This window comes from Pieris rapae, chromosome 14 (assembly GCF_905147795.1).
Source record: "Pieris rapae chromosome 14, ilPieRapa1.1, whole genome shotgun sequence".
Classification (NCBI taxonomy): domain Eukaryota; kingdom Metazoa; phylum Arthropoda; class Insecta; order Lepidoptera; family Pieridae; genus Pieris; species Pieris rapae.
This window is the reverse complement of record NC_059522.1, coordinates 4,603,934-4,619,762: the sequence shown is the minus strand read 5'-3', so window position 1 is coordinate 4,619,762 and position 15,829 is coordinate 4,603,934. Positions and strand designations below refer to the sequence as shown.

General features: G+C 32.0%; 1 protein-coding gene and 1 non-coding gene across 3 annotated transcripts; one reads left to right on the top strand and one right to left on the bottom strand.

Moving 5' to 3' along the window:
* Window positions 1-196: 196 nt before the first annotated feature.
* Window positions 197-13,877, bottom strand: LOC111000420 (phosphatidylinositol 4-kinase type 2-beta). 2 transcript variants are annotated; one of them, XM_022269838.2, is made up of 11 exons: window positions 13,518-13,877; window positions 10,355-10,473; window positions 9,020-9,220; window positions 8,396-8,521; window positions 7,243-7,340; window positions 6,446-6,578; window positions 5,613-5,761; window positions 4,626-4,701; window positions 4,245-4,384; window positions 3,495-3,588; window positions 197-3,283 (listed from the first exon to the last, which is right to left on the bottom strand). In XM_022269838.2, the coding sequence occupies exons 1-10, from the start codon at window positions 13,741-13,743 to the stop codon at window positions 3,501-3,503; spliced, it is 1,356 nt and encodes a 451-aa protein (XP_022125530.1). In that variant the 5' UTR covers window positions 13,744-13,877; the 3' UTR covers window positions 197-3,283; window positions 3,495-3,500. The 2 variants fall into 2 exon arrangements, with proteins under 2 accessions (XP_022125530.1, XP_045486947.1); XM_045630991.1 differs by lacking the exon at window positions 13,518-13,877 and adding an exon at window positions 13,032-13,196.
* On the top strand, window positions 9,301-9,373 carry Trnav-cac. Its single transcript has one exon. It is a non-coding gene; the product is annotated as a tRNA-Val (tRNA).
* Window positions 13,878-15,829: the final 1,952 nt, after the last annotated feature.

The following is a 15,829-nucleotide window of genomic DNA, read 5'->3' as shown; positions in this document are numbered from 1 at the left end:
AATAAAAACAGTGAGTTACTTGCCCTTAAGCCTACACTCGCTCTTTCTTATTGTTAGATAACAGCATGACAGATATAATATGATACATATATTGCATATCATACATACATAATATATCATTTAGTAGTTTCTCACCTTTTTAAAAGAACTTTATGTAGGATATGTACTGGAGAGGTTGGAGAATAAATACACCAAGTTGCAATGATGATTATATTTTCTTCAATTAAATATTATAAATATGACAATATAACGAAATTGTTAAAACTATTTACAAATTCTTCTATACATTGGGAAGAAACTTAATAATTATTGGGCAAACTTATTCAACAATTTTGTAAGGCTCACGTAACGGCTCGGTACTTATACGAAACAATTCAGCTATTTGTAAACTATTAATTTTTAACATACTAATTATAATAACGTCTTCACACCTCCAACACTGCAAATGACTAAATATGCCGATATAGAAATATTAAATGATAATAATCCTTTAATACACAGTTTTCAATTGCTAATAGTAGTGATAAATGTCTACTGAAAGCAGGAAGAGTATCAGGTGAGAGATCTAAAAGCGTCCGTTAAAAAAACACGTAAGACAAAATAAAATTACCCTTTAAAATTATTATGACGTGCAAGAAAAAAAGACAATTATAGAATACTTGTAAATATGATGATAATTAAAGATATACTTAAGTTTTATTTTTATAGCTGAGTATGAATAGAAATATGTAGCGTGGAGGTACGAAGATGTTCTTAAACAAGGAACTATGTTAGCTACTGATTATGAGCCGTTTTCTCTTAAAACGATGTTGACATTGTCTTGAAATTTAAGATGTTAACAATTATTCTGTGATACCAGGCACCAAGTCTGCTATTAACAATGACCAGTAAACATTAAAGTATAAATTTACTACAGTAACTTAAATATGTTTTACGCAATTTTCACAACGTACACGAATACGTGGGAATATTGTTTTATTTGATTGAATAGTTTCCGGCGAAGACTGTCAAAGTCAGCCATATTGTCAAATGTCAAGTAATATATTTGGAATTGAAATAACAGACTTAGGGCTTCATTCTTTTTCTCATACGTGTTATTTGAGGATTTTATAATTATTTAAATCCTGCATACTCTCGAAGACTATTTTTATGTAATGTAACAGAAAACCAGCGATGTTGAATCGTACATTTATAATAATAAATAGTTAAAATGCATGTCTCACAGATGTAAATTCACATTATATTAGCTTAAAATCATGGAACACTAAGCTATTGCTCGAGCTATTTGGAACTATTTCACGAGTTTTGGTCTATTACGGGTTCCTTTATTTAACTTAAAGAATATTCGTGGATAGTTGTTACAAAAAAAAAGAACTAAAAACAAAAAAGTAACGAAGGAGGTTTTACCCTTTCGATTGATCTTTTCATACACCCCATGGGAACTGTACGTTTTACTATCGCTTGTAATTCTTGATTACCGCCTTCAATATTCGTTAGTTAAATATAGGAACGGGGTGTAAAAATTCGAGCTCCTTCTCACGACTTGGTTAGATGAGGCACTTTGATTGTATAAGTCACCGATTAATATCTAACAAACCTATTATTATGATATTCTAGAAGATTACAATATATCACTATCATGGGATAAAATTGTTCTAAATAAATAAGCAAAATGGGTAACAAAAATAATAAAAGGGATCCCCGTAAAAAATAATATTTTAGAGCTAAATCAGTCGCATTCTATATTTTTTCAATTTTACTATGTTGATTTATGGGTATACAAAATTTTGCAAAAAAAATCTTTTGACTTGTCATATTATGCGAGTTTTAACAGCTATATACTGCTTTTTACACACGTCACAATAAAAATGGATATTCCCATGAGAATAAAACGAGAAATCTTAAGTTTCTGTATTCAAATTATATAGGTATACGTGAAAGTTATCTACAGACGATATGATTGGTAAAGGCAACACTATACTGTTATCTGATTCAGTAAGGGAGCGTTCAAGTGTAACGTCACGCAATTTTTGGAGATTCTTGCCCCCAATGTAACGCGCCCTAAAGTTCTTCTGTATGCAATAATGCTTTTCGTTACAACCCAGTGATTTATTACATCTTAAAGTTGCCATTTATGTGGTGTAAAGTATTGAAAAGTCGAAAATAAGCTTAACAATGACGCATAATACACGCCCCGCCCCACATCGTTATGTTTTATCCCCAGCCCCCAAAATTCGTTAAGTACTACTTGAACGGTCCCTAAGGTTAAAGACCTTGTGGTCCCACATAAGCGAATATAACTTTCAACTGGAACTACAAAAACTGTCTAAATACAGATTTAAAATTGTCTCTTTTCATCAAAGGTAAGATGAAATTTGTCAAAAAGAGACGAGTAACGATTATGAGACGCGAAATTTTATTGACTTGTTTAAACGCCATCTGTTGTGTAAACTTAATGTTAGCATTCAAAATTATACAAATCTATAGAGTTGTGTATCACTCATACTTAGTATTTCGTTTAGTTGAATTAATAATGGTTATTAATGTTACATAAAAGCTTGTCATGTGTAATTTTGATGGAAATTGAATACAATTACTAAGTTACTTCTTAAAGAAGTAACTTAGTGTTGCCATTTCTAAAAATATACATATACTATGAAATTTGGGTGATTTTAATAACAAGCATATTGCTAGCTGATGTTTGCGACTTAAGTTTTATATGCTAAATGAATCATCAATGACTAATGTTAAAAGTTCTTATAACGAATTATATTTTTTAATAAAATAATTTAAATGATAATTACATATACATAAAACATAGACATTTCTATGATATACGATTAGATATAAAAAAACAGATTTTAAACAAATTGAAATATTTCATTGAAGTCGTTAACATCAGCTAGTTTAACAGTAACTAAACTATATAACGCAAAAACGTTTATATTATGTTTCACAAATACTGAAGTTGAATATTTTTTCTTTTACATTTTTAACCAACATCCAAAGGTTATCTCAGGAATTTTGGTGAAACTATTTAAGTCAATTCAATTGGGGACTCGTAACCAATATGTCAACTACAAAATGTTCATAACAAGACGCCATTACAACAACAAAAAAATATTAAAAATTTCAAAGCCATAGTTGATTAAAAAAATAGTTTTCTGTCACAAAGTTGTGAAACCCTATAAATAGATAATTGGAATGATCGTCTCAACTTCAGTAGATTAAAATACTACATACATACAAAATCCTATTTTATCGTTCGTCTGTATCCACGTGTCTGCAAAAAAATAATCAGTTTAATATAATATCTAAATGACTTTCTCTCACTAATAATATACAAACAAGTAATTTTTTTTAACCAATGACATCTAACAAAGTTCATACAAATTGGTTTTTTACAATACAAAAAAAACGTGTATTTCATGTACTGTTATAATTTGGAAATTTCATTAATAACTTACAGTATGGCCGTACTTATAAAAACATACCATATTTCACCACCAAGAGAAGAATGGTGATTTCTGCTGGAAGCGTTGTTGGAACGAGTCGAAGAAACGAGATTGGGTCGTGCCACTCTTAGATCTGAAAAAAAAAATCGGAATTACATGACTATAATTAATTTCGAGTGCTTTTGAACAAATCAGTGAAATTTTTTATATAAAAATTTCTCGCTCCCTAAAATCGCAATATATTTTATTATACCAACGATTGTCGAACAGTCAACTAATCTAATTTATTATTCAATCATTGATAATTTTTATAAGATGACCAATATTTTAACCGTAGCATAGCGTATGTTTAAATGCTCCACTAATTAATTAGATATATTTATCGATTTAGAATGGATAACTGACAAAGAGTTTTTATATTTACAACTCTCATGTATAGAACCTTTTTTACCCCGACTGTTTTATGTGTATCAAAATCAAATAGTATTATTATCATTAGTATGTATATAATCTCACTAGGACGAAAACGGTGACCACATGGGCGGGTCTATAGGGAAAAAGTAAGAGGTAGACCTCTGGCTAGCTGGGAAGACGACATAAAAAAAACCAGCTGGTTTAACGGAATTCAAGTAGCCCAAGTTTCCCTTCGAAGTGTTGAATGCGCGACGGGATGAGAGTCGCACGCAGTCGCCACTAGTCCATCAGTTCTTGATTCACGTTTAGGGGTATCAAATGTGTAAAAAGATTTCTTATTTTTTATTAAATTAATTAATTATTAAATAAAATTACCTCTCAACGATGACGGCCGGCATTTGTACGAGTTGTACGGGACTCTTGTTGTCTTTCAGGGCCTGAGTCAAGTTCAGTACTTGACCTCGCATTACTGACATCTGCCGTTCGAAGAGACGCTTGTCGAAACCTTTGTCTTGCTGAAAAACAGACAAACATAAATGCATGTCCCATAATCTTTTGTTGATTGTTAATTCCAAACAAATTTCCTTTCACCAATAACCGAACAAAAGACGGGTGTCTAGGATATTAGATTTTTTTTGCTGTAAAATCTTGTTTTTATGGGACATATTATTACTTTTAATGTTTTGTTTTTATATCGTTATATACGTCTGAGAATATATACATAGCTTATTATAATAGCATTTTTATATAACCAACCTTGAAAAGTATATGTAATTCATCACAAAGTTCCTGAACGAAGTTCATGTCAGACAGCAATGGCAACACCAACTCTCTACAAACATTTAAAAAATCAATAAATTTTTGGTATTTTTTTTTTACAAAGATTTTATTATTTTTCAACGCGAACGAATAAATGTCTATTGGTCAAATATACGGTTATTTACTATAAGGATGTTTTTTTTATAGTCATAAATTATAGACGCATATACTTCTTTATGAGGGTATAGGATTTTATATCGCTTACAATACGAGGAAAGAATAAAGAACGTACAAGCAATACACGGAACACACAAAGAAATACACTAGTCAATCAAAACAAGTCTGAGTTGAATTTTTTCGTTCTGATACGGCAACAAAAGATCAGCTTCAGTAAAATAACTGCCTATAAAAGTTTTTGTGTTGTCTAATAATACATATTTTAAATACATAGTTTAGGCACAATTAAAAAAAATTCTAAAAATATTTTTGTGTATAAGATGCCGATACTGAGAGATAACAAAATCCACAAGTTTTGAAAATTTCCTTGGAAATTCGTAGGATTTTCAAATTCTTCAACTTTATCAATTTGCGACGTCTCGTTTCAATTTATAAACTAACGGATATCCATTCGTAAGTTTCTAAACGGTTAGGTTAGGTGAGTGACTTATTCAACCAATCTGAGCGCACATGATACAGACGGTAAATATTCGAAAATGTGTGCGTAAAATAATACAATTTATCTCTCTTAGAGTTAAAGTTGGTAAATTTTCTAGGAAATTTATAAACTTGCAGATTTTGTATATTCCAGTAATATATATTATATATAATAATGGTTTTATGTAATTTATTTTTATACTACTGTACTAGTACTGTTCATACTTATGTATTATATACTACTATTTATAATAAATAATAATCCATTCTTGTTTCAAAAAGTGCTTTCGTTTTTATTAGCAGTCTATTCTCATATAAATCTTTACTAACTTGGTCTCCGTACTAAAAGGCTTCTTAGCTTGCGGCAGCCACGCCCAGTGATAAGGATAGGCCCGCCACGAGTCCGGGTGCTTGAATGGAAATGCTAGTCCGTTGTCTATGGCAGCTATACGGACTTCTATGCCGCCCCCACTCCATTCCTAAAATATTTAGTAATTGATATTAATCGTTGCTTCGATGCGTGTTGTTCGTGTTGAGGACACATTTTTGTTTTTATTTTTTTTAATTATTAATCACTTAATATGTATTTTGCAACATGATCGACGTTCCTTACAAACATTGAACAAGAACTTGGCGATTTAAATTGGTAGCGGAGAGTTAATTGCCAGTTCTTCTCTTCCGTTCTACGCCCTTGATTTGAGAACTGGCAATAAATGTAAAATTAGAAGTATGTATTACGTAATTCATTATTGACGTTAATTGTGTACATTGTGTTACCTAATTGAATTAATGATTTTGAAATGAATTGATAAATTAGTTTATTATCGGTATTACTTTCATAATATTCCAGCATTAAATTAATTCAAATACATTTGAATAACAGTATTTTCCTTGATTTAATTTAAACCTTTTAAATGTGGTGTTTAATTTTGTTTTATCTTTAGCTAATTGTATTGAAATGAGAATCTTTGTGTGGTCGCATCAGATTCGTGCATTTGCTGAAATAGGCGTTTTTAAAAAAACAACTCTTTTTTTTGGGCAAACGGGCCGGAGGCTCACCTGATGTTAAGTGCGCCGCCGCCCATGGACACTCTCAATGGCAGAGGGCTCGCGAGTGACGCTGAACCAAGGCTGAAAGGAAAAGCAATATATTAACAACTTACAGACGGCTCCGTCATATCCTGCTCACTCCGGTTAGATGGCGCCATATATTTGATCAGCCAATTGTCATTCCCGCGATCCGTGTTACGAATTATGTAATCCAGTACGACAAGACGCTCGAATTGTAACTGAAATCTAAAATTGCACATTGTCATTTCAAGTATGTAATTTAGGCAACAAAAAACTTCTAACATCCAACTTAACCATGAACCGAAAAGGATATATAGTGTATATAAACAAAATATATAGTGCTGTCAAACAATTTCTTCTATAAAAAGTTTGACATATTTGACAACGCTCGAGATTGTGATTTTAGAAACGAAAGAAAATCAACCTCACAGATGTGATGCAATAATCAATTGCTAATATAAAATACTCCTTATGTAGTGAGAATAGTATTGCAGGAACTTTGACTTGCCAGTTACATTTATTGTGTAGCAATATAAAAAAAATACAATTTAAAAACAATTTACATGTAATTTATCTGTTGTCTATGACGTCATTCTATAGTCTATTGAGTCAGTTCAATTCTATTGCGTTTCGTATGTAGACGGGACGGTTGTGTATGTCCTTTAAAAATAAAATAACAAGAAAAAATTTATTACAAATTATCTAAAGAGAGTCGAGAAGGCCAGAGAATGTAGCCAATGAGATGACCATGGCATATCAGCGCAGGTCATGTTTTAAAATTAAAATGTTTTCACAGGATTTGCAGAAATGGCAAGTAATATTGTGGCATGGTTATGCTTACCATGGATTGGGTTTTTAGAATTATAGCACATTAAAAAAAAACACAAACTTCTTCATAACATGCTCTTGCGGTGGGTCCTGCTCAAACCTTCGCAGCCAATAGTCCGCGTCCTTATATCCTTCTACGAATAACTGGAATGACCCCACCTAGAAATTAATGATTGGCGATATTTATCTATGTATTGAAAAGTATGTAACAAATGAATAAATATAAAAGGCAAAATTCTACAAGATAACGTTATTTAATATAATTAATAACAAATCGCGTTAGATTGCTGTGCATATACTGGGTGTCAACGTGTGTTTCTTTTTTTATTTTATAGAACAGGAGGCAAAGGGCAGGAGGCTCACCTGATGTTAAGTGATACCGCCGCCCATGGACACTTTCAATGCCAAAGGGCTCGCGAGTGCGTTGCCGGCCTTTTAAGAATTGGTACGCTCTTTTCTTGAAGTACCCTAAGTCGAATTGGTATATTATTATTATCTATGAGGTCGTATTTTCGAACCCTTTGTGTACAAAAAGAATTTCTATGTGCGCTTAACATTTAACACTCGCTCGTACGGTAAAGGAAAACATCGCGAAGAAACCGGCTTGCCAATAAATAGCGGAAGTCAGTTTTAATTAAATTAGTAGTAGCGTTTTAATTATAAAACTTATTCTTTGAAATTATCGTAACGTGTTATTGTAATTTTATAATGTATTCTAAATAATTATTTTATTTATTATAATCATTAATTAACATTCGAAATAATTCTTATATTGATTTTATTATTTTAACGTGTGGAGTAAAGTTAACTATAGACTTATGTAAAATAAAAATACAGAAACAGAAGCTCACTTTTTTGATATATATACAAGCATATAAAGCTTTGGGTGTAATGACGGTAATTATAAAAAAATAATTACATTTTTTTTAAATTCTAATTGACCAGCTGGGAACAAACGAGAAATAGCCCCATAAAAAATCTAAGCAATAGTCACTACACATAAATCTACGTTTTTGTCAATCTGGCCTTAACGTAACATCTTAATTTCAGTGGTTCCAAAATTTACGTGTTTGTTATTATTGCCTTACAACGTTACATCCTAATTTCAGTAGTTCCATATTTGTTTTCCGTGGAAAGAAGCTATTAATAAAACTAAATTTTCGCCCCAAAAGAGCAATATACCTTTATTTTTATTATTTATTATTATATTATACCTTTGGTGGAAGACCCATTCTATTAAATCGTAGATTAGGGAACTGCTCCGTGATAGCGCGCTTCAGTCGCGATCTCTCGCGGTCGATTCGCAGATAATTGAAGGTTTCTGATACTAATTTCACCATCTGTAATTTATAAAATATATTTCGTCTTAATTTTATATATATTTCTTCGACACAATGTATTATGCCACCGTAAAATTGTAAATACGAGATTGTATTTGCGTAATTTTTTGTGTAATTATTAGTTATTATATAAAAATGTTATACGCAATAGGATTACGACATAAATAAAGTTAAACATTGTAAATAATGAAAAGGTTTGAGGATCTTACAAACTTCTTAAAAGGAAATAAAGGTGTATTACTTATAACATTCAACGAGCGGCTTTCACCCCTGAGGATCGTAGGTTCGATGCCCGGCTGTGCACCAATTAACCTTCAGTCTAAATCGCATCAAAAATGGACGATATGTGACTTGTAGCGCCACTGGCATCAACGACAAACACTACCTATTGTTGACCATGCATTAATTTTTAACGAGAGAAAAAAACTGTGCATATTGTCATTGATTTACGCGATATACAAAATCTTTAACTGCTAGATAACAACTAATTTAACTCACTCTAGTCTTAGGCACGATCTTAAGACCGATCTTGGAATCCACAAGACTTGCCCCGGCCTCTGAAAGGTACCCTTGATTGGGAATAAGGCATGACCTGCCAAAACAGCATGGACAGCACAATTTGTGCATCCACTTCGTCCATTTGGGATTCAGTCTTCCATATGGCTCTTCATCTTTCGGTTTGAACACGCCGATTATTTTCTGAAATATGTAATAGTAGATAAAAATAGTACGTGGAACTTCTATTCTTAACGAAAGAGGTATTCGTATGAACGACTATCGTTTCCGTAGTGTAGCGGTTATCACGTGTGCTTCACACGCACAAGGCCCCCGGTTCGATCCCGGGCGGAAACAACCCTTTTTATATTTTTTAATTGAATAATAGTTCACTCTTACGCTGTCTCCTTCACACCAAATAAGGAATCCAATCTCCAAGATTCCTTAACCCCGTAAAGTAATCATAATATTTGCTTTTCATTGATCAAACTATAATAATATAATTTGAATTTTTAAAAGCAGCAAGCTATTTCGTTTCGGGACATACATCAAGCAATATCTCAACAATCACACAATGACTTTTAAAAGATATCAATGCCTGCTTAAAATTTTCGAAAAATATATGTATAAAATTTATTCATGAGTAGGTACTAGAGGCAAAATGTTAGAACTATGTACTTCTATTAAGATACAATCCCGTGGGTGGCATTAATTAGAATGTGCGCATTACGTTGTATATAATACATACAATACGTTGTGCATAATGCAAACAAAATAAATCTATGTACTAAGTGTGAAGTTTCTGATCCACTGACCATTTTGTTGATTTTACAGGTAGGTTTAGATTACTACATGAGAGAAAAAAATTCTATCGCCAATAATTGACCTCGGGACTAAGTTTTGCGCAGACCTGTGTCTGTATACACGAAGACGGCTTGTAAAGCTAAATAGTATTCAATTATTCGTTTCCGTGGCCCAATACTTGTTTAGTAGATAACATTTCAAGTTGAGATAATTTGCTTGTTATGAAATTTATTTTTTTAAGCTAGAATAATGTTGTGGGTACATAATAGTAATGTATAATAATTTTATAATAAATTAATTGCTCAATTAGGTAATATTATTTTTTTTACATTAATTATGATGACCGAAACAAAACATCTTAAATATTAATTACTTATATAAATATGAGTACATAACAAATCTCTTTCGCAAATCAGTATCATCTATCTCTTCCACTGTATCGGACTTTAAATTACAACAAAAATTTAACACATAAAGCGTTGGATGTAAATATATGAATCAATACTCTAGGAAACCATATAAGTTTACACTCACCCCTCCAGGATTTTTGACAAAGTACGACCCACTGGAACCTTGATATATCCTTTCTGGGTATATTCCATTATCGATGGCAACCTCGGCCTGCCATACTAATTCGCTAAATTGAGGGTCATCTGAAAAAAAAGTGCATTTTTAATACCATTAAAACATTCTATATGTAGTCAGCATTTTAATCTATTATCGACCGTAGATAACGTCATGTAATTGACAGAGCAAAACGAGATTCTTTATAATTATAGTAGTTCACTAATTTATATCCTGTGTTTCCATCGAAATTTTGAGAAATGAATCAATTTACATACACAATCAGGCATATTTCCGTCTTTAACGAGGCAGCGCTCGATGGCGATGTAAATTAATCGAAACTGATGACGCACATTACGAATCCCACATTAACGATATGTTTAACATATTTAAAAAAATAACGTTTTAATGGAACACATGACAAAAGCAAAATAGGTAATTTCGCACTAGGGTTTCGGGACACTATTCAGTCTATTCTGTGGTTAATTAATGATGTTTCATAAATAATGAAAGTCGCATCGTATCATAGAAAACTAAACTCTTTATTCATAAGCATTTATATCAATTCATTCATCCAATCGTTAACTAATCGAGATTTACTGTATGTTGATGAGTAAGACCGTCTACTTTCCATTAGAAATGCCATTTTACGCTCGATTTTCTCTTGGGAACAAGCGTTTAAAAGAAATCAAGCTACAGTAACAGTAAACTTCTGTTTGTATTCAGGTTCCCAATTGCTAAGTATTTTTATCCTGGGAAATACCGCGGCGCGTTGAAGGGTTATGTGGGACTCGCCACTGTGCACACCCACAAAACCCCACGGCGCCACCAACAAACGCCCGAGGCAGGACACGGTAACATCTTAGCCTTGTTCGCATCAATTGCTAAGTTTGGGTTAACTCAGTTTATTATAATAAGCAAGAAGTGTGTTGTATATGCACAGCATGCACACATACTCAGCATATCAATAACTTATTTACTACTTGTTGGGATTCGATAAAAATTGCATCATGCCAATTATGATAATTGGTATCATAGGTACAATGATACACAATAGTCCAACTGTAAATTCATACAAATGTGACCATAATAAGATAGTCGTTCAGTTTTTATAATATACAATTACCTAATTTTAGAACCAAAATTAAAATGACAAAAGCATAAGGACTTGGACTTAATAGAAAATAAAAAGCTAAAGGAAGAGGACTTCGAATCAACTAAAACTAGAGTTATACTATTCGAACGTAACGTAAGTAAGAATGAAGAAGAAAAAATTAATCTCATAGAACCATATTTTAAGGTAAGTAAGGAATTGACTGGATATTTAAGTCTTAAATTAACATAATATGAAATAACCGCTAGACATGAAATCTGATGACTTTCGGATTAAGCCTTAAACCACACACGCAACCGCTGCATGACCTTCTGCGTATTTGGCCTGAGGATATCAACTACCAATATTTATATACTTAGGCCCAACAACACAAATTTAATTTTAATCATAACAGTTACATTCATTCTTAAGTATATCTTCGTCGATAATAAGGATCAAAATGAATAATATTTAAAAAAGCTTATTTGCTGCTGATAAAAATTAAATTGTTTTGTTGGTTAATTTATTAAAAATACGTTTACGCCTTATCCCACATATATCGTTAATTTTTTTGATATAAATATTTAAAAATCTTGCTAACATGATTAAATTCAACTTTTAAAGTTGGTTATTTCTTTTCTTTATTTGAAAGATTTCCCTTGACCTTGCACATCAACCTCAACTTAGCCATAATTTAAAATAAATTATTATATCTCATTTATCTGTTGATTATATAAAATACATACTTTTCTTGTTGTACTTTGTTAACATACATATTGTTTTAGAACTGTTAAACAAATAGATTCATATTTTAAACACAATTACCAGATAAAGCACCAGAATGCCTAACTACTGATGACTGTGTTGGTTAAATTAAGGAAAAATTATTTCACTCAAGGGTGAGTAATGATTACGCCTAACATTTGACCTGCAAAAATTATTTATTAACAATACCTAATTGAACTAAGTAATGAACTTTTACAAAGATTCAAGGTTATTTTGTAACAATTTAGGTAAGGTAAGACATAAATTGTTATTGATAATTAAATAAACAAATTAAATCTATACCATTACTGATTTATTTATATTTATATGTTCCGGGCATAAAGAACTACTATTGATATATAAGTTGTTGTCATTAGACACAACTTATTAACACAATTAACTTACAGAAATTTCATGTATTCTACAATTATTGATTAAATTTAAAAGTTTGATTTCTCATGAGATTACACCAACCACATTAACCTACTAAAGGTATTTTCTATATAAAGCTCATTTGCATACAAACTTGTTTAAATAGTATACAAAAAATTACAGAAATAATATTTTAAATTAGCATAATGTAAATGTTAAGGCGGTTCACAAGACTTAGTATGTGGAATAACAATCAGTGAAAAATAAGTTTTATCACATCTTATAATAATGTTAATAGTTTTATCAAAATTAAACACATGCTGTTGTTACCATATGGGAGGATGTTTTTAACTCATATAAAAGTATTAAGTAATGATAATAATAAAATACTATGATAAATTATTTATTAAAACTTACTGCACAGAAATGGAAAGTCCATAACAATGATAATCAGTTTAATTTATAAAACAAGAATCCTGAAACACTACAGCTGTTACAGTTCACTGAAAATTGACAGAATGTCTTGTACCTACATTCACACAATTCTGAACTAACTGAATTAAGTATGTTTCTTGATATTACTCATTACTTAGCTGTATCTTTGCATGTTCTTAACAAAAAATTGAACACTAAATAAACGAAATCAAATTTATTTCAAAAATAATTTATGGACAAGAAAAAAATATTTTGTGTCAAGGTAATGTAACATTGGGTTCTTTCGTGATTGTCGGGTTTAATTATTAGGTTATTTAAGTTATTCTCGAAGCCACATAAGCATTAGCGAAGACCTCCAAGTGTTATGTAGAGATAGTCATCGTTGTTTATTTAACAACGCACGTTTGATTGCAGAAACATGAACGATACACTGATTATTGTTGTTCCAACTGATTATAAGTTTTTTACCTGGAAAATGGTTGAATGATACTTCTATGTCGCCGCGACCGCCAAGAAGCGGTTGCGACTCACGGTTAACACCCGGAGAATCCACGGTGCCCTCAAATCCAATCTCAGGGACTAAGCAAATGTCTTCAGCACTACTGGAGAGAGAAACCACGCCGTCATCGGGCGGCGTAATAACTGTGCTTGGTTTGTCGAAGTCGAGATTCAACAGAGTCTCTTCCGTACTCATGAGTAATGTTAAAAAATGTAACTATATCGAGCCTCATCTATTTCGCCTTGTGGAAATTCTTTGTTTCACAATCATTTACACAAACACTTGATTCATTCAATTGAAAAACAAAGACTATAGAAGTCTGAAGTCAGAACCGAAACATCAAACAAGTCAGACATTGACGGCAACAAATTTACCTGACATTTGATACTATCTATTTATTTATCCACTCATTTGTACGTATTCAAAAATAAAGGTGATCATCTCCTTTGACTTTGATGACCATAGAATCATCTAGATCATTGACAAGCTCTATGGTCTCGATGATGTGGTCAATTGTCATTTAATCTTTCAAAATTAAAAGATCTAAATAAATATAATCGATTATCGAAAATAATTCAACTTTAGTTCAACTTTTAAATTGGAACGAAGTTCCTTATCGCGCGTAGCCTCTTGGCTAGACGGAAAAATTCTTACGAAAAGATGTCACGCCACTTTTTGCTATAGTTGTTGTAATTCACCGGTTCTCGACCGATCACCGAAGTAAAGCAACGTCAGGCGAGGTCAGTACTTGGATGGGTGACCGCCTAGGAACACCTCGTGATGTTGTCTTTTTTTACTTTTCCTAGGGATAAGAAATAAAAACAACAAAATATAATACTACCATCGATGCAGTTGATTCAAGACATAAATAATATAGAATCCAAAACATATGTTTCCTACTTCAATTACCACAAGCCAATTTTTACTAAAGCTTACTACTGATTAACTTTAAATAGCATTATATTTGTTAATAATAAAAAAATATATTATAACTTAAAAAATAAAATTGTATTACAATTCCTTCACTATTTAATCGAAAGGAACTTCGTTCCATCCGGGTGTCCCTTGACACCTCTCAAGTTTTTAGTAATAAACCATTATCATGAAGGACCTATGTTTATAATTTGTCAGCATGCTGTTTCAACTCATATAAGCGTTAGATGCTTCTGACAACCAGTGCCGAATTATGCCAGTGCGGGGCCTGTAGCAAATTCTATTATTATTTTGTTTCATTTAATACCCTTCTTAAGTTTAGGGTATTAAATAAAACAAAACCGTACAAATATTTTTTTTAATTCTCTATTATCAGCAAATTTAGAGATAGTAACACTCCAATAAAGCATTATTTAAGCAAAGCAAATCAACAGCATAAATAAGTGTTTATTAAAAGTGATTATTTTAATATCACAATAGTAAGTGATTATATATTCAACAAAGTTTGTAAAATGCCTACTTATTTTTACGATTAAACGTGACGAAATCGAGTTTTAGATTTTTAAGTGGAAGTGAAGCAAGATATGTAAATTAATATTTTATATTATGGATACGGGCATAATTATATTTGGGTACGTTGCAGCGCGGGGCCCCCATATTCGCGGGACCCGTAGCATTTGCTACTCTTACTACGTGATTAATCCGGCACTGTCCGGAACGCGTCTTGTATGGCTGAATTTATTTGTTTTACTTCAATTGTAGTTACACCACTGGCGTCCAATCATGGCTCTAAGGGTATTCTGGTACATTATCTTCCATGTATGTGTTTTTTTGCAGTTAAAGTCTCAGTTTGATAATAAGAAGGTAGGGTAGAACTGTATCACAGTCGGCCTACCAGGCATCCTATGTACCTTTGCAGTGCTTCACCACCTAGTTCTTATTAATTAATTTGTAGTCAATCTAGTTACGCAAATTATTACGAGATGATGTCAACTTTTTTTTTTTTTTTTTAATAATTTTCACTCTACTCCCCTGCCATAGTGTCCAGGGACTTTATATTTCACTGATATTATTTAACGCGTCGGGAATTACGCCCCGACTACATCGGTAATATTTTTTATTAACAATATTCATGGGCGAGCCGGGGCGCAATTCCCCGCGAGACCCGCTCTTTCTGTTTTATTTGCCGCCTTTATATATACAACTATTTTTTCACAGAACCGTTCCAGGCACGGTCTGTGCTTTATTAATATGTCCTGTAGGCCGTTACGGTCTACAGTCATCTGTATTTGTTGCTCCAGGTCGTGCCTGGACGATGCGAATATAGGGCAGTGTAGAAGCACATGTT